Source organism: Podarcis filfolensis (assembly GCF_964270895.1).
Source record: "Podarcis filfolensis genome assembly, chromosome: 11".
Taxonomy (NCBI): Eukaryota; Metazoa; Chordata; class Lepidosauria; order Squamata; family Lacertidae; genus Podarcis; species Podarcis filfolensis.
Genome location: NC_139613.1, coordinates 13,851,749 through 13,870,647, shown reverse-complemented (window position 1 = coordinate 13,870,647; position 18,899 = coordinate 13,851,749). Strand labels below are relative to the sequence as shown.

The following is an 18,899-nucleotide window of genomic DNA, read 5'->3' as shown; positions in this document are numbered from 1 at the left end:
CTGCTCAGTTCAGCTGGTACTGTGTACATGCCGAGTTACCTGCCCTTCAAGTCCAAATATGGTACGGACTTGAGCCACCTATGCCCTAATTGGTCTTCTGTGCCTTTCAGCTGCCCCATCGGTCCGTGTGTTCTTCTTCTTCTTGCAGGGGTTCAGCAAATTATTATTATTATTTGTTTGAATTATCCCTTCCATCCAGCTTCAGCCTTGATCTAATCACCTTTTGGGTGTATCCAGATGGGTCTTTTAGAGCGCATGCAGGATTATTTGTGTTCTTGATGCTCCCACATTCAAGATTATTTGCGCCCCCTCAAAATGTTCAGCGATATGCCAAATTAAGAATGTAGCCACTCCTAAATACTTCCTGTTGTTGCTCATACCAGCATTCATGTAGGGTTGTGTTTTGTTTTGTTTTTTTGCAGAAACAAAGGAATAAGCAAAATCATGAAGTGATTTGCCAAAACCATCAGCAATTTTCAAGTAGTCTGTGAGGAGGAAGGTTTGGAAACCAGAGCTCGAGCAACATCATATGAATATTTGCAGTGTTTAATGTGAAACTCTGGATGCGAAAACAGAACGGACGAAAACAGACAATAACCAGAAGTAGCTATCGCTATGGTCCACAGAAGCACGACCCCCAGGATTATATCTGCAATGGAAACAAGTTGGGGGAAACACCTCAGCCCAAACTTTCACTCATCCCAAACATGGATTTCAAAAATAATTCTGAAAACACAGTTTGTCACTGAGACAGGCAAATCATTTTTAAAGCAGCATTAGAAAACCATTTTCCACAACAGACTGTCAACACTAAAAACAAGCTTTGTCAGAGTCACATAAACAAACCAAATTAAATTCAATCTACAATAAAACTTTCTTTTCTTGTGGGAGGGGGAAGTGGGGAGATTACAGGCATTATTCCTTTCCCCCAGAATGAAACCAACTTGCTGTACCCTGATAGTTCAACTTTATACAAAGTTGCAAATAAAGACCCCTTGAATGTGACTTGTAAACTGTACCAAAATGTGGCAGCCATATTACTGACTGGGGTTTCATTTACAACTTGCATAACCCTCATTTAAAAATTGCTGCATTCATTGCCAGCTAGTTTGTGGGTCAAGTTCAAGGTGCTCACATTTGTGTTTATAGCCCGATATGGCTTGGGTCTGAAATATCTGAAACGCTGTAAATAAAGTTGTAAATGTTTATTTAAATCCTGCCAACATGTCCATGCTTTTTTTTGTTGTTGTTGTTTCTGCAAGTATGCTGTAAAGGGTTCCCATTCTTTTCCAAAGTCACTATTGTCTTTTTCACGCAATTTGTCCGTTAATTTGGCCAATTCTGCGTGGTTCATCAGTTTTTCTTGCCATTGTTCTTTAGATGGTATTTCTCCAGTTTTCCAATCTTGTGCTATTAAGATTCTTGCCGCCACGTTACCGAGATGTTAACCCCTACATCAGGGGCGGGCTTTGGTATTTTTTCATAATATGGTACCCTCAAATGGATCGTCTCAATTCTGCACTGCCTTGGCTCAGTGCTCTGTGTGGGAAAACCGCCTGTATCGCCCTAAATCCAGGAAGAATCTGATTCCCTGAAACAGTATTCGTGTTTATTAAAATAGTTTTACGTTTTCTATAATACCCTAAATTAATACCCTACAACTATCCCTCTAGCGCTTTTCACTCACAGAGAAGTGTGAGCCTTGTAAGGAGCTGAAGAACTGCTTTTCTATGACTTCTCAAAGGGACAGATGTCCAAAGCTCTTTAAGATGTTCATCCTGCTTATCATATAACTGAATTCTTGTTTCAGGTTCATACTGCTATTATTTTCAAATGGCCTATTTTGATGGCCTATTAGTCCAATTATTAAAAAGTACGTAACAGAATTTTGTGTAATAACCAGGAACTCCTGCTTTCCAACAAAAAATAAATAAATAGTTGTATTTATGTGAACACCCCCCAATCATTTGGCTGTAGAAACATTCCCTTTGGTAGCATGTTGTAAACTTTGCTGATTAAGCTGAATAGAAATAAGCTTTCATCATTAACTTTACGTTCTATACAGAACTAACCTTCATTATAGAAGTAAATTTCAGTACCTTAGCTTTGCATTCTAGCCTATATTGAAATGGAAAGGAGATAACACAACGTGTTGAAAACAGTGTTGGTTTTCTTATTTAGCATCTGAAAAGAGGCAACATTTGCTACGGGTAAGAAAAAAACTAACTACATCAAGTATTTGACATAATAGCCAGGGCAGGATATGGTGGATGGTTTTTCAAGGAGTGATTAAATACAAATTAAAAGCCTCTTTGATCTGTCTAGGACAGGCTTCTGCAAGGGCACATACCAAAATCTATGTTGACAGGATCTGTGGAAGGTTCTCAGGTTTGGTCTAACCTACTTAAATGAAACCCAGCAGGAACTTTGTCCAGAGGCTGACTCCTTTGGCACCATTATTGTCCTGAACAGTGGGGCTGTTGGGCTTGTTTGCTGGGGATGACAGATGGTTTCATTTGTTGCAAACTTCTATCCCTCACCAATTTTTAGGTAGTGGTCTTATGAGAGGGAAGTAATGCATGGTTGCACCTGCCATTTTTCACTTAAACAAAACCCAACTTCAACAGAGGGAGGGAGGGCAGGGCAAACTGTCAGGTCTGGGCGCAAATCACTAACTATACAATTTTTATGCAAGGTCTAAAAATGCTAGGTGCTATACAAAAAGGGGGGAAAAGACATGCCCTTTCCCTTGGACTTGGAATCAAAATCTTCTTCTCTGCAATCTCCAATAAAATGGGCATTTACACAAGAAGATGAGGTTTTGCACAAATCAGTTACTTATTACAGGGTTTGTGAATGACGTGTTAGGGTACCCATTGATCTTCAAACATTAAAAAGGTAACTGGCAGTAAAAAATTTAAAAAAGACCCTCAACTGAATATTGCATTTTACTTCCCTGTAATCTTTTACTGCTTTTCCAGCTGAATTATGCAGATTCTTGCGAGTCAAGACATTTCTGTGAAATATGTTAAAGAGGTGGTTTTTATTCACTGGGTGCAAATTATTTGAAATATTCTGATGCAAATTCAGTTAGACTACTGAAGGTGCGTAAAGAACAGAGGAACTCCGGGATGCCAGCTATCATTTACAGGCAGATCCCCTGATTCTGTTAAGCAGGTAGCTTCCAACACAGCCATGTCAGAAAAAGGTAGTCGTGATCCTAGCTGCGACTCCCATCAGCAAGCAGAATGCAAAATGATACCATGAGGAACAAGAACTGATGCAGCGATGCTGACAGTACCCGCCCCCCAGCAACCCTGTCAGCACTGTCACTACACATAGCATCAAAGAACTGCAGAGTTGGAAGGGACCCCAGGCCCAGGGGTCATTTAGTCCAGCCCCCTACAATGCACGAATCTCAGCCAAGACGTTTCCCTAAAAATACCCTCACATTACTTGGAAGGCAACCAAGCAACACAGAACTAGGAAGCCAGGATGACATCACAGGAAATAAGAGCACGTGCTCTCCTACACACGGTGCCCAAGCGTTATCTGCCAGGAAAAGCTAACAGGGCCTCTGCCTTAAAAAACCCATTCAGTGGTTAGAAGGTTTCCATGTAAAATCTTTATGGTCACAGGCTCTCAAGGAGACAGCAAGTTCCACTGCAGAAAGGACCCATGAACCCACAGAGATAATGCTTGTGAAAACTGCACGCAACATGTTTGTATCAGTGTTTGTGGGTGCAGACAAGCATTTTGCAAGAAAATGCAAGCCACGCCCCCCCCCCCGATTTGGTAGTGGGAAAACACAATGGAATGGGAAACAGGAAGTGAGGATTTGAACCTCTTTGAACCTCACCCCGGGAAGATGCAACTGGGGTTCAACAAGGCAAAGTCTATCTTTTGGGAGCCCTACCAATAAAAACACTTTTACATGGAAAAATGGATGGGCAGCTGGAACCTGCAAGTCTCCCATCTCAGAAAGCGACAACCAAACCACCCATCCATATGAGAAGCAGACAAAAGGCTTGTGATGGAGTCTTTGTAGACTTTCGGGTACCTAACACTTTTATTCTGCAACACTCAGCCCTCACAGGGGTTCCGAAGCAGAAATAAGATATATTAAGCTTAATGCAAATATTTACCCAGTGAACAGCACAGAAAGGAAAAGCTTTTGTTAGTTGGCTAAAGTTTGGCAGGTAGAAGGCCAAACCTATCTTCTAGGACAGCCTTTCTCAACCTGTGGGTTCCCAGATGTTGTTGAACTACAAAAGAAGGGATGATGGGAGTTGTAGTCCAACAACATCTGGGGGCCCACAGGTTTACCATGGTTAATGGTGCTGAAAACAACACCAAGAGGTCAAAGAGATTCAGCAGCACCACACATTGCATGTCTCACCTCTGCAAAGGTCAACCAGAAGGATAGTCAATTAAGCTTCTGTCCCATAACCAGACTGAAAAACCTCTGGATCGAGGTGGGGAATCTCTCACCCATAGGCTCAGCAATTTGGTCCACAAAGCCATTTTCCCCAAGCCATGCCAACTCACCGCACAACTCAGTTCATAGAAGAATGGGGCAGGGGGAAAGGAGGACAGCATGGAAAATGTTGGAATGCAACCATTTTGCTACAGCCACTTTGGCTGAATTTCAATGAGAACGGTGAGTGAACAAAGGTGACAACTGCAGGCTAAACTGTAAGCAACCCTAGAGTATATACGGTTGGTCACAGAAGTAACCACCTTATCCACATCCTCAGGCTAAAGCAATTGAAATCATTGGAGTGGATAAGAGCAGGCAAAAACTCCATATATATTGCCACCACCACTAAAGGGGAGTCCAAGAACAAATGCGAGCGATTTTATCTACAAAGCACTTCACAAACATGTCACAGTGGGCTGCCAAGCAGTCCATTGTAGCCGTGTCTGGACTAAATCACCACCTAGGAAAACTCTCTGGGACAGCATTGAGTGGATGCAATAGTGGTAGTGAAGTAAGAATGATTTCTTGCCATCACCATCAGTGACTAGGTTTTAAAATGAGCTCTAATTCATGTTTGGTTGGATTGATCAGGAGTTTCTCTGCACTTGTGATCTCTCCGTTGTTGTTTCTTCTGCCCAATTTTCTCAAGCATCATGTTATACAGACAACTCCTTACTTATGCAGAAGTTACATTCTGGCGCCCTGTGTGCATGTGGAAAATTGCGTAAGCACCCTCTAAATGCCCCCTCTACTGTACCCAAAATATCCACAACTGGAACTAAGGCTCTGGGGCTGGTTGGAGGGTGCATGGGAAAACGGTGGTGGCGGCTGCTCTACCCCACGCGTCAGCTGTTAGGCGGGGAGGCTGAGCAGCTGAGACTGTGCAAACCTACATCTTCAGCCAGTTCAAGCTGGTTGCATTGCTGGAAGAAAAGGTGCAGCAAATAGAGGGCCATCTATCCACACTTTGAGGTATCAGCCAAGATGAAGAATTTCTTGCTAGAGCAAAATGGGCTGTCCCGGATGCAGGGGAGGGGGTGCCCCTAGGAATGAGGAAGATCACCCACTGCAGGAGATGAATCCATGGTGGAACATGACACCCAAAAGCAGGACTGTCGGGAGCCATGCTGTGTGTGCTTTCTTCCAAGTGCAAGGATTCACGATGTGGCAATTTTTATAAAGCCCACTGACCACAACCCCTTCCTTCTGATTCCCATGGATATAAATGATACTGCCAGACCCGGCTTATCCAGAGGACTATGAGATTATGGGTAGGAAGCTGAAGGTCCTTGGGGGAATGGTGGTTTTTTAAATCATTGCTTCCTGTTGAAGTCCATGGCCTAGGAAGAGAAAGGAAGATACTGGAAGTAAACCACCGGCTGTGAGGGTGGTGTCGTCAGGAAAGGCTGGGCTTCTTGAATCATGGTCTTTGCTTCTGGTGAAGAAGGATTTCTGGCTGCACCCAAGGGGACTAAAGAAGCTTGGGGGTGTAAATTTATTTTATGCACCGTTTATCTAGTATATTTGCTTCAACAAGCACACCCGAGAAATATATACTGTGTATTTACCATTCTAAATTATTTGTACTGTGGCTCAGACATCATAGCCTTGAACAGAAACATGAAGAAATGAAGAAAATATAACTTGTTAAACGCCTTCTTCAACAACAAGACTTTTGCTCCTGGTCCTAATTGCTTCGAGTCTGTTCTTATTCAGGTTCTGAATTAATCCAATTAAGGGACATAGCAAGCCCACATTAAAACATCAAATCAACATTTTAAAGAGTTAAACACCTCCCCTGAAATCAATGCAGCACTGTAACCTAGCCGACTAAAACAACCCCCATCAGCTCCATCAAAAAGCACAAGTCTCAGATTTTGCTTTGGGTATTGATGCCAACTCAAGAAACAAGATGTACAAAGTGCAAGCAATGTTCCTATCGACACTGCCAAGAAGTCCTGTGCTTTGAAAATTTTATATAGAAGAGATACAGCAATGTGTGCTCAGCACATTTGGAAATCAGCCTAAAATGGTCTTGGCATGGCAAGCAGCTTAAAAAACTGTTTTTATATCTTCAGCGAGGATTTTTGAAACCAGAGCTTCCAATATCAACTCTACCACCTTTGCACTAAGGTTGGAAAATAATCTCTATAGGTCCACATTTATAGACAAACTTATCCAATGGACTACACAAACTGGAATGTAATTATTCTTGGGATTGTATGCTTCTCTGAATTTTGTGACAGTTGTTTGTGAAAAATAATAATAATACACGGAATGCATACACAGAGATGATATGTATTTAAGTACAAATAGTATGATAAAATGCATATTAAAATATATATTTTATGATAAGGCATGTACAAGCTAAGTATGTCTTTTCATATGGTTTTTAAAATTACAAATTCAGATTACTGCTGAATCAGGATGGAACAGACGTATGAATGAAGTATGTCAAAACTGACACAGACAAGAAATAGACGGATTCATCCATCCCTACTTTGTACCAAAGTGACTCAAGTTCTATAGCTAGAATAAAATACAAGAGAGTTTATATCCAATATTTTGTGTGTGTGTCAGAGATATAAATTGATTTAAAAGAGAATGTGAGGGATTATACTTAAGGGGATTGGGAATAAATGGGTTTCAAGGGCCAGGAAACAGTCATTTCATTTTTTTATACATATTATTAAATCATCTTTATGACTGAAAGGCAATCAAGACAAAGTACAACTTAAACAAAGCCATAAAGCTACAACTGCAACAACGATGACAAATAGAGGCCACGAGGAAAAGTCTAGCAGATTTCTGGGGGCCCAGTACCACTAGATCTGATCAGCAGCATACACTTCTCAGATAGTGCTAATATAAAATGGCACATGGACTCACTCATTTGAATGAGCATGCCACATTGGTTATTTCAACATAGCCAATGGTGGAGTTTGAGCTGCCATAGCATTGTTCCATACAAAGAAAAGGAACTATACATTTGCATGCACGCAATGTAGCATTATGCAGTGCGCCATTTTGGGGGGATGGGTAGCAATTTCCTCCAAGCAACCAGAAAGCCAGACCTACTGGCAATGTTTCACATTTATAGAAGCATGACTGCCCTGACACATACTGAACATCAAAACTGTGGCAAATAAAGCACTACAGACTCTTGTGCTGTTCTGATTACCACATACTGAATCAGAATGCACGCAGACACAAACAAAATGGGCAAGCTAGTTTACGTGGCGAGTTGGGTGTTCAGCCAATGTTATGCTATGCTAGTTCTAGGACTGTGGAATATGTTATCACAATGATCTCACAAAAAGACCCATTTTCAGCACCCAATATTGGGGCAGATGACCAGGCACAAGCAACCCTCTGTGGATGCTTACTCCACAGTTTGTTTTGCTTTTTAGTAAGTTTTTTTTGGGGGGTGGGCGTGCACAGATTCAAGTTCAAATTGCAACTTGAAGCTCTTTGACACCATTTTGATTCTGAATCCAATAAGCTGGGTAATATTGGGGAGGAGGGGAGATAAGGAAGAGATGGCTAGCGCCACAAAATCACCGAGGGCGGTGTTCTCTAGAATGCTAAAGATAAAAAAATAAAATTGTATAACTGTGTACTACATTCTGCACTTGTTTATCCCTGCCACCATTTCCCTCCCCTTTTTCGATTTCCTTATGTCTTAATTTAAACTCCTTGAAGTACCAACTTGTTGGACATAGAATTAGATGCTTTGTACGCTGAAGAAAATAGATCAAAAATGCTTATAACAAAAAAATTAAGGAGACGGCAGGGCAGAACTTTCCTGTAGAATCTCTCATTCCTGGATCAAGCTTTGCTCACATACAAGGAACAAGGCTAAGTGACAAGGCCCCTTGTTGCATAAATATAGAGGCAAGAAATAATATTGCCATTGTTTCGTTTTTCGCCATTTAGTTGCCAACTACAGCTACCAACACCTTCTTAAAGACAGCTGTCTGGTTCATATAACAGCACTGTACAGTTGGCCTTCAGGATACAACTCTATATTTAACAGCAAAGAATTATTCCTAGGTGCCTGTATATGCATTCAGAAAAAGCTAGTGCACTTTCCCTAATTTTATTTAAAAAAAAAAAAAGCCAGAGCTGGCCAGCAGCCTGATTTTTAAAAATCCCTTTCCCCCCATTTTTATCAGAGTTTGCACATGGGTAGTCATAATTCACAGGTGTGATGTAAAACCCCTGAAATATGAGACATTGCTGTCATTACTCTTGTGAATTACAACTTTTTTCATATGGACTTGTGATCAATTATAAGGGCAATCCATGTAATATATAGAATATATATAATAGTGTGCCACAGTCTAATGTAATTTATTTCCATCTGCGAGGTAGTATCATCCAGCACACCAGAGGCCAAACCTGAAAGTTCATTCTGAAGGTTATTTCTCCACAAAGGTCTGCTTTGTACCACAGTTATGCCTTCCCTTCCTGTACACATGTCAGAGGCAGGTGCTTTAGTTTTAATAACCAACTTTAGGGTTGCCATATTTCAAAAAGTAAAAACCAGGACACCCCGAAAGTTTTTTGTTTTTGTTTTACAAACCCCCCCAAAACCACAATTTTTCAATTGACTTGCCTAAGATCCAGGACAAAGCACCAGCTTTCAGAAATCCCCCCCCCCCCCGGATGTCAATTCCACCTTTGAAATCCCAGTAACATCCAGGAAAATCCAGACATATTCCAGTCCTAACCAACTTCATTATAGTGCTTGACTTAAGAAAATGAGACCCCCAAGTGGTTAAGAGAAAAGCTGCAGGCACGCGCAGGCAAGGACACCACAATTGAATCGATTTATTTCAGTCACTGACCAGAGTGCAAGGACCATCTGAAAAGACATTCTGTGGCAACATTTTAAAGAACACCATCACAACATCTGCAACTCCATTGTAAGCTAAATCTGGGTAAATTATTTTCAGAATTATTTTAGGAAACCAGGAGGGCTTCACACTTTGTATTTTCCTTGGAAAAAAATAAAACCGAATTTATCATAACTTTAACAGATGTTTATGGTCCATGTTGTGGGTTAGCACAAACTGTGGTAGGCATACTAATAGGTGTGTGAAATAAACTTTGTTTACACGTCCAGCTTTGAGTTATTTAATACAAATTTTTTTTTAAGCTTTCTAAGTAACTTTGTCGTCTTTGAAAAGAGGAATTCTCTGTCTTCTTGCACTTCTTTTAGTTGAACAAAACTAAATGCACACACACAGTTCCAAAGTCATGGATCACTTACAAGTTTTCTGAATAAACCATGATTTTTAAAAAGTGAGATTTAGCCAGCCATGCTCCTTTAAGGAATGGTGAAATGTGTATAAATTATTAAAGACAATATAACTCGGCTTTCCATCTTTGCAACTCCCTTTATTCAGCAATGCAAGCTGTCAGATGCACCGGTAATGCTGATGAAAGAAAAAGCCGGTGGTTTCTGACAGCAGCAGTGAACTCTGACCCTCGAGGACCATAAAGCAGCCAACTTGGGCCCATTTTACATGAATGGAGCAGAGTGATTTACGTAGACTAGTTTAAGTTTCAAGAGACAGATAACATCTTATGAAAAGCCACAGAAATTATGGGAAGAGCCTTCTAAGCAGAATTTTAAAAATGGCAACGCTTTACAGTACGGGAGATTTTCAAGGATGTGTAACTGGATGTTAATGTGTGCACATAAATTTACTGCCTTGTTGTAGGGCTTGGAACTTGGCTCACCTTTTCCAGAATGAGAAGGGCTTTGGGAAGCTGAAGGATTTGTTTAACCCACTAACAGGCACTGGCGCAATATGTGGATACTATTCAACCCATCCAACCCTTTGGGGGCAGTACTACAAATTATATACGTAGGGCAGATTGCTGAAAATGCAAGCCCCCAAGTCAACATGGTGCATTCCCCCATGCAACGTATCACTCAAGACAAACGTCACAAAACTTACAATTTTCAATGCCTACCTTTGTAGGCATCCCTACGTTTCCTTTGAAAAGGTAAAGGGTATTACGTCCAGTTGTGGCCAACTCTGGGGTTGCGGCGCTCATCTCGCTTTATTGGTCATGTGGCCAGCATGACAAAGCCGCTTCTGGCGAACCAGAGCAGCGCACAGAAACACCGTTTACCTTCCCGCTGGAGTGGTACCTATTTATCTACTTGCACTTTGACGTACTTTTGAACTGCTAGGTGGGCAGGAGCTGGGAATGAGCAACAGGAGCTCACCCTGTCACGGGGATTCGAACCACCGACCTTCTGATCGGCAAGTCCTAGGCTCTGTGGTTTAACCCACAGTGCCACACACAGTTTCCTTTGTAGGGATGAGCAAATCCCTCCCTCCTTTTTCCCAGGCTCAGTAGTGCCTCTGTTTAGGTCAGAGAATCAATCCATACGCATAAAAAGATGCATGGTGTCTGCTTACCACACACCTTTATGCAAGGAACCAGTGGCGTAGCATGGGGGGTGCAGTGGGGGCCGGCCGCACCGGGCGCAACATCTGGGGGTTAGGGTTAGGGGGCGCAAATCCACGGGTTAGGGGGCGCAAATTACTTGCCTTGCCCCGGGTGCTGACAACCCACGCTACGCCACTGTAAGGAACCCATATGACAAGGTGTGTATGTGAAGGTTTCACCTGCAGATCCAGTGGTTTTTACACAACAGGATGGGCAAGCAAGCAAGCAAACAAACAGAGAGATGGTTGCATAGGTCATCACTGGCCCCATGATTCCCAACAGAACTGTGTTTCAAGCAGGCATTATGCCACCGATTGTGTATGGAAACTGATCCAAGAAGAGAATAAGGAAAAAGTTGCCATTGTTTTCCCATCCCCAGATGTAGGGTCTCCATTTTTGTTACTGAGCTTAACAGTACTAGTCAGACCAGACAATACTGAGCTAGATGCATAAGTAGGCTGACTTGTTATAGAACTACCTATGATACTAAAAACAAAGCACTGAAGAAAGGATTGCATTTAAATAAATGTTTTCAGAAGTGAAGGGAAGAGAAGTAAGAAATCTGTCTTTGCTTGCAGGGTTGTCATAATGGGCACTGGTGCCAACGGTATAGGCTTTCAATGACATCTCTTGCTTAAAAACATGCAAAGGTTCTACTGAAGTGGAAATAAACCTGGGCTCTTGAAACAAAGGCTCACATTATGAAAAGCACTTTACAAAACAGCACGATGCAGATTTGTGGAAAGCAAAGCAAGAGCTTTCTGGCCCATGCTGAACAAAATAATAATTTAATTGTAAAAAAAAAATAGTCAGAGGCAGCAATGGCAGCTGAGGGCAGTAGAATTTAATGAACCCTCAGAGAAAGTCAAGAAGATAACGAAGGAGAACATTTGGTTCAGTTGGAAGGTTGCAGCATGCTGACTGTGAAAAAGATTGGAGAGTTACTGAAAAAAGAGAGTTGCTGAAAAAGAGTCCCTAATGCCATCTCACCAATATTAACTGGTAGCAGAGTGGGTAATGCCACTGAAGGAACAGGGAATAAGACAGGCTTGGGGGCCTTTTGTTATTTATTGCAGGTTTCAGCCATGCGTATAAAATGGAAGTTATTCTGTTTCATTCACAATATTAACAGGGACAGTAATTTTAGAGAGTGTCTGTTTAATACTAAACCAAACACGTCTTCAACTAGGTCCGCATTACTGTGCAACCGTAATAAGGCTCCATAAATGGGTAAACACAGCAAAAAGTTCTGCTGCACACCATTCAGAATCTGCAAGTCTGGAGTCGTGATCCTAAAACCATAATTATGATAGGAAAATCTTGCTGTCACGAACACCCTTAAAAGCTACTCTTCTAAGTTTCTTTAGCAGCCTAAATTAAGGTTCCTGCATCTCAGTGTTTCCCAACCTTGGGCCTCCAGCTGTTTTTGGCCTACAACTCCCATCATCCCTAGCTAGCAAGACCAGTGGTCAGGGATGATGGGAATTGTAGTTCAAAAACAGCTGGAGGCCCAAGGTTGGGAAACACTGGACTAGATGACCCTCCATAAACCAGATCTCCAAATTAAATTTCTGCTCACTGGCAGAACCCACAAACTCTTTGAAGACTGCTTTGAAGTCTATTTCATATCACTGACAAGAATTATTCTAAATCAGCTGAACTCTAGTAAGTGGCAAAATTTATTTCACCGCACATCCAGAATAAGTCTACTGCTCTTTCTTCTGTTTGCATGTAGGAAACTGATGAAGCTTGGGTAAATCAATGGAAGGAATTATGCCATCTTATTCACAAAAAATAAGGTGTTTCAATATTTTAAAAATTTGTGTTTCTGTCACCTATCTATTACACAACATGAAAAAAGGAGATGCTGGAGCATTCTTGCTGAGATTTCAGGTGAACATGTATTATTTGGGGGGATTTTATGGAAAATTGGGAGTATTTTTTCCATGGATGTAACCATTGGTATACAGTGGTACCTCGGGTTAAGTACTTAATTCGTTCCAGAGGTCCGTTCTTAACCTGAAACTGTTCTTAACCTGAGGTACCACTTTAGCTAAAGGGGCCTTCCACTGCCACCGCACCACCACTGCGCGATTTCTGTTCTCATCCTGAAGCTAAGTTCTTAACCCGAGGTACTATTTCTGGGTTAGCGGAGTCTGTAACCTGTAGCGTCTGTAACCTGAAGCGTCTGTAACCTGAGGTAATACTGTATTTCCCCCTCTTATGAGGTTGCTAAAGCAGCCAGTGTTGATGTAAAATGCAATTCGTGCCATTCTGCACGAATGCAAAACGTGAAAGTCATGGGTCAGGGAGGGAAGAGTGCATTGTGCTCTGCGTTAAGGACTGGAATATTCTGCTGTTTCGTTCCTAATATGACCATATTGCTTTGTACTTGGAGGTACGTAGTTCTATCTGTCAACAAGAAGTCGTGATATAGTATCATATTCTCTGCTTTTGACAATGTCAGTGACATTTGACCTTTACTGCTATTATGTGGTCAGCTGTGCTGACCATGAGGAGGCGAAGACTATCGTCACAGACACTGACTGCAGTATTAACCCATGCAGCTCTATCCACTTAGCAGGGTTAATATTTACCATTAGAAATATAAAGGGTGTGCAGCACTTTCCTATTTAAATTTTCAAGCATCAACACACATTTTAAAGAAGAGACCAGGAGTGCATCAAAATATGTATTTGTTTCTTCCTTAAGAATAAAAGGATGTATGGTTATGTTTTCCTCAAAGTGTCTTGAAAGCTTGAAAGATCTTTTTTTTTTTTAAGCCAACTATTCTTGGGCTGGAATAATCCGCATATTATTTTGCATTTCCCCAGATGTGTAACTTCCCAGTTGAATTCATTCAATGCAAAACAATTCCCTTTTGCTTTTAGCTTAACTAATATCCGAATCGGAAGCTGAGAATAACCAAACTGTGTAATTCATTTTAAGCAGAAATAATGCAACAATTCTTCTTCTTTTTTTCAATGTCCTCCAAGGAATATTTGAATTGGGAGTAATGTGGAAATCTGTATCTGAAAGAGGCTTCAGCATTTTTAAATGCCCCCAATTGCCAAAAAAGAAAAGAAAAAGAAAATATTAATCTCCCAAAGGATTGGTATAAACCTTGGGTGTTGTTGTTGTTGTTGTTCTCTTTTAAAAATGATAAATAAAAAGTTTAGGTGAGTTGCTGAAAGCAATTCCTGGGGACAATGGCATGTGTGTGTGCGCACGCACACACACACACATATTATGAAGCAAATCAATAGGTATTAGCATTTAAAATACAGATACAGAAAGAAGCTGTATCATATTTTAAGATGTCAGGGTGAGATTTAAGTTGTCACAGGAACAACTTAATATTTCCTTATTTGAGTTTCCCAGTTGTCATTCCGCAACTAAGGGCTATTCTTTTCAAATCATTTTTATAGTTGTAAATTGATTTGACTATTTCCAGCTTCACCTGTGTCCGTCAGAGGCAATCTTTACTTTTTGAAGAAAACCAGAACGCTTCAGCTATCAAGGCAGTCACTGAGTTACAGAATTTCTAGGCCGAGCAATCACCTTTATGTTAACCAAATAAATTTAAATAAATGTTGTTTATGTCTAAAACCCGTAGTGCTAAAGCCTCTTTAACATATTTCAGGAAACGTGAGCTGATTTAGGATTTAAATTAACAAAACATGCATTGCTTGAAAATACTGAAGGAGCCTTTCCATCATTTTCTTTCCTTTTATTATAGTTAGGCTCCCCCTACAAATGGCCTAAAATAATGTGCCCACAATTGTCAGTTCCGCTGATTTATATAGGTTAAATGAACTGATGGCTCAGTCGGTAGAGCATAAGGCTCTTAATCTCCATGTTGGGCAAAAGATTCCTGTACCACAGGGAGTTGGACTAGATGACCCTCATTGTCTCTGCCAACTCTATGATTCTATTATACTGTCTATCCAACTATGTTCTCTAGACAGTTCCCAGCATGTTAAAACCCACACAACAACTCCAGTCATAAAACACCTTTAAAACAGTATGAAAGAGCAGCTAATAGTTCTGAACAGTGGAGCAGAGTCCCTACAACTGTTGGATGATGTCATGTACACCTCCTTCTGGCAACTCCTGTAGCCAAGCTGTGCCAAACGTATCGCTCCGCTTTCCCTTGGACCACATCAGTAAGGCCAAGAGTGAGCTCTTGTCGTCTGGGCATCCCAGGACTGCCATATACAGTGGTACCTTGGTTCTCAAACGCCTTGGTACGCAAACAACTTGGAACCAAACACTGCAAACCCGGAAGTAAGTGTTCCGGTTTGCGAACTTTTTCGGAAGCCGAACATCCTCCGTTTTGAGTGTTACACTTGCAATTTGAGTGCCATGCTTCCGTTTCGAGTGTTACGCTGAGGTCTCTCTGTTTTTGCTATTTCTTTTGCATTTTTGTTTTTGCAGCTTTTTTGTTTTGTTTTTGTGACTGTGTGGAACCCAGTTCAGCTACTGGTTGATTGACTGTGTGACTGCAGTACATGGTTTATTGCTTTCATTTTACGGATCAATGCTCTCATTAGATAGTAAAGTTCATGTTCAATTGCTGTTTTAGGGGTTGTTTTTAAAAGTCTGGAACAGATTAATCCATTTTGCATTACTTTCTATGGGAAAGAACGCCTTGTTTTGGAACGCTTTGGTTTTGGAACAGGCTTCCGGAATGGATTAAGTTTGAGAGCCAAGGTACCACTGTACGCTGTCCAGGTTTGCACTCTAGGGAGGTCACTCTTGTACCTCTAACACATCAGTGACTTCAACCCCGGACCTGCAATCCAATGTCTCTCGAGTCAGATGGACGCTGACAACCTAGCTTAATACAACATGGCTCACAATAGCAAAAGATAAAATATTAAAAACCATTCCACCCACCAAAGCATAAAATGAAAGCAAAAACTGCAATAAACAAACAAACAAATGTACAACTGTGAGTCTAATGAGCAGGAAACATTACTCAGAGTTTGCAAAATGCAAGAGATCTTCCAAAGCCCAAATTGATTTATTGCCCCATGCTGTTTCGTAGCATAAATGTTCAAGCTACTACCTAAATCTCAGCTCCCTTCTATTGCCACCAAAATAAAATTTACAGCTCTTGATGCGCGTTTTCACTCTTTGTATGCCTACCAGATTTTTTCATAATGTAATTTATATAGGCTTCCAGTCGATAGAAATAAATACAGTTTTCTTTTAAACTTGCGGAGAAATCTATATAGAGCTCAATCAAGTCGTAGAATCCAAGAGCAAGACTGCAGAATTTGGGAGTTTGCAACTTGTTAGCTGCTTTGCCAGTATGCTAAGGAAGTCTTTTAGTTATTTAAATTGTTTGGGTACAAGGCACTCTTCCGTCATAGTTTACATCATCTCTGTTAACGAGAATAAATCAATTCAAGGAAGAAATATGGTTTATTTAACATATTCTTCTATGCAGCTGTTGCCGTAGAGTAATTTCACCTTAAAGTTCATTCACATTAGACTCTTCCTACCCTTTGTTAATATTTAGTTTGTAAGCGGCTCAGGGTAGGGGTTTCTCCTTCTAGCTTCTTCTGCTTTGTCAGCCACTGCATATGTAGATGGTAATGTGCTAATTAACTCATTTTGCAGTAAGCAGCTCCAAGGAAGAATTATCTTTGAACCCTACCACTTAGAAGAATACACATTTCCAACATTAGATCCATGAAGATATTCTTAAATCAGGGGTTATCTTTGGAAAGCTAGATATTGCTGGACTCCCAACCCCCTTCATCTCTGACTTATGAGCCTTGCTAGATGGGACTGATGGCAACTGGACTCCAACAACATCTGGAGGGCCACAGGACAGCTACCCCTGTTTTAAATCTTTACAACTGCCTAAAAGCCATATGCAACTACTTGAGACCACAGTCAGCACAAGACACATGGCAATAAAAGACTATCCATCGTCCATCACCTTCCGAATTACATAATGAATGCAAACTGAATACAAGCCAAACTGGAAGAATTAAGCCCTTGCCAAGACAGCTTAGCCCCACTTTTTAAAAAAAAAATTTTTTTTTCCAAGATTATATATGCATGCCACCTCTGAAGTTCATTGGTGAGGGCTAAGCATGCAATAAAATGACTGACTATTTGAAGTAATATGGTTTCTAAGCGAAATATATCCCATGTTTTATTCCTGAAATGTCTTCAAAAAGAGATTCAGGATACAATTTCACTAAAGCATAGTCGAAACTTCAAGCAACTTGCAGCACAAAACATGAAGAGATCTGGCTCAGAATTATTAAACATACAAATGTTTACCTGCTGAGATGTCCTCATCAACAAGGTCATGCTCCTCTTCTGGAATTTTAGTTTCAGATACCAACTGTTCAGGAGCAGGAGTAGCGGTCTGAATTGCTTCTGTGGTCACTCCAGCTGAAATGTCAAAATAACACCATTCAATTCACAGAACAAAAGAAAATATGTTGATCTTTACATTATATTTACATCACATTTAAGTGGAGGGGGAAATACAGATCTCAGATCTTATAGGAATCAGATTGTCAGGCTTTCCTTCTCCCAGAAGACTTGCCAACCCTGAACCGGGTTCATGAGATTCCCTGAAGATAAGTGTTGTGATAAAAGGCCAGTTCTTGGGAGTTGACCCTTCCCAAGATGTTCTGAGTTTGGACCTCGTGAAGATCTGATCAGGGTACATATTCAAAGGAAACATCCTCACATAGTGCATTGTAGAGCTGGAAAAGGTCAGAAAGGAGCAACGAAAATGAGCAAGGGGCTGGAGCAAGTCTCCTATGAGGAAAAGTCACAACTGTTTGGGACTTCTAAGTTTATAAGGTTTGTATAAAAGTTACACATGGTTTGGAGGCAGTGGATAGAGAGAACTTCTTCTCCCTCTCTCATAATTCCTGAACCTGGGACTGTCCATTGAGGGTGAATGTTGGTAGATTCAGGACAATGTAAAGAAAATAGTTCTTCATGAAGCACATATTGCAACTACAAGATTACAGTGGTACCTCGAGTTACAAACGCTTCAGGTTACAAACTCCGCTAACCTGGAAGAGTTATCTCGAGTTGAGAACTTTGCCCCAGGATGAGAACGGAAATCGTGTGCCAGTGGCGCAGCAGCAGCCAGAGGCCCCATTAGTGAAAGCACACCACTTTCAGGTTAAGAACGGATCTCCAGAATGAATTAAGTTCATAACTAGAGGTACCACTGTACCAGATGTAGTAATGGCCACCAAAGTGAAAAGCTTTAAAAGAAACTAAGCTCATTGGGGCAGAGACCTCCCATGTTTTGCTTATATTACCCCGCTTCTATGAAGACTGAATGATGATCCCAAGTCTTCCTTAATTATTTTTTTACTTTACAGCATACCTTGCTTAGGAGCCCAGAGAGGCTAACAGCAATTTAGTGGCAGGTATGGGGTTTGTTCCCTTTCGAAAATGTTTCCTTTAAAAGAGAGACTGTACAATGCTATGATTCAGTGGCAGGTTTTGCTGATATCAACATAAATAAAAATGAGATGTGCTGCAACACCATGTAACAGAAAGCTCAAACCTGTCACCAGAAGTCGAGTCAAAAAAGAAACAACGGGAAGCTGGTCTTATAGTAGGACCATAAAGAAGGCTGATCGCCAAAGAATTGATGCATTTGAATTATGGTGTTGGACGAGACTCTTGAGAGTCCCATGGACTGCAAAAAGATCAAACCTATCCATTCTTAAGGAAATCAGCCCTGAGTGCTCACTGGAAGGACAGATCCTGAAGCTGAGGCTCCAATACTTTGGCCACCTCATGAGAAGAGAAGACTACCTGGAAAAGACCCTGATGTTGGGAAAGATTGAGGGCACAAGGAGAAGGGGACGACAGAGGACAGTTGAAGCTACTAACATGAGTTTGACCAAACTGCGGGAGGCAGTGGAAGACAGGAACGCCTAGTGTGCTC

At 41.1% G+C, this 18,899-nt stretch overlaps 1 protein-coding gene across 8 annotated transcripts in view; it reads right to left on the bottom strand.

Moving 5' to 3' along the window:
• WDR7 (WD repeat domain 7) overlaps positions 1-18,899 on the bottom strand; it is a 217,179-nt gene that overhangs the window by 116,868 nt on the left and 81,412 nt on the right. For all 8 annotated transcript variants that reach the window (XM_083575496.1, XM_083575498.1, XM_083575497.1 and 5 more), the window contains one exon: positions 17,255-17,368. In XM_083575496.1, coding sequence (XP_083431622.1) covers positions 17,255-17,368 — 114 coding nt within the window. The remainder of the gene's footprint in view (positions 1-17,254; positions 17,369-18,899) is intronic.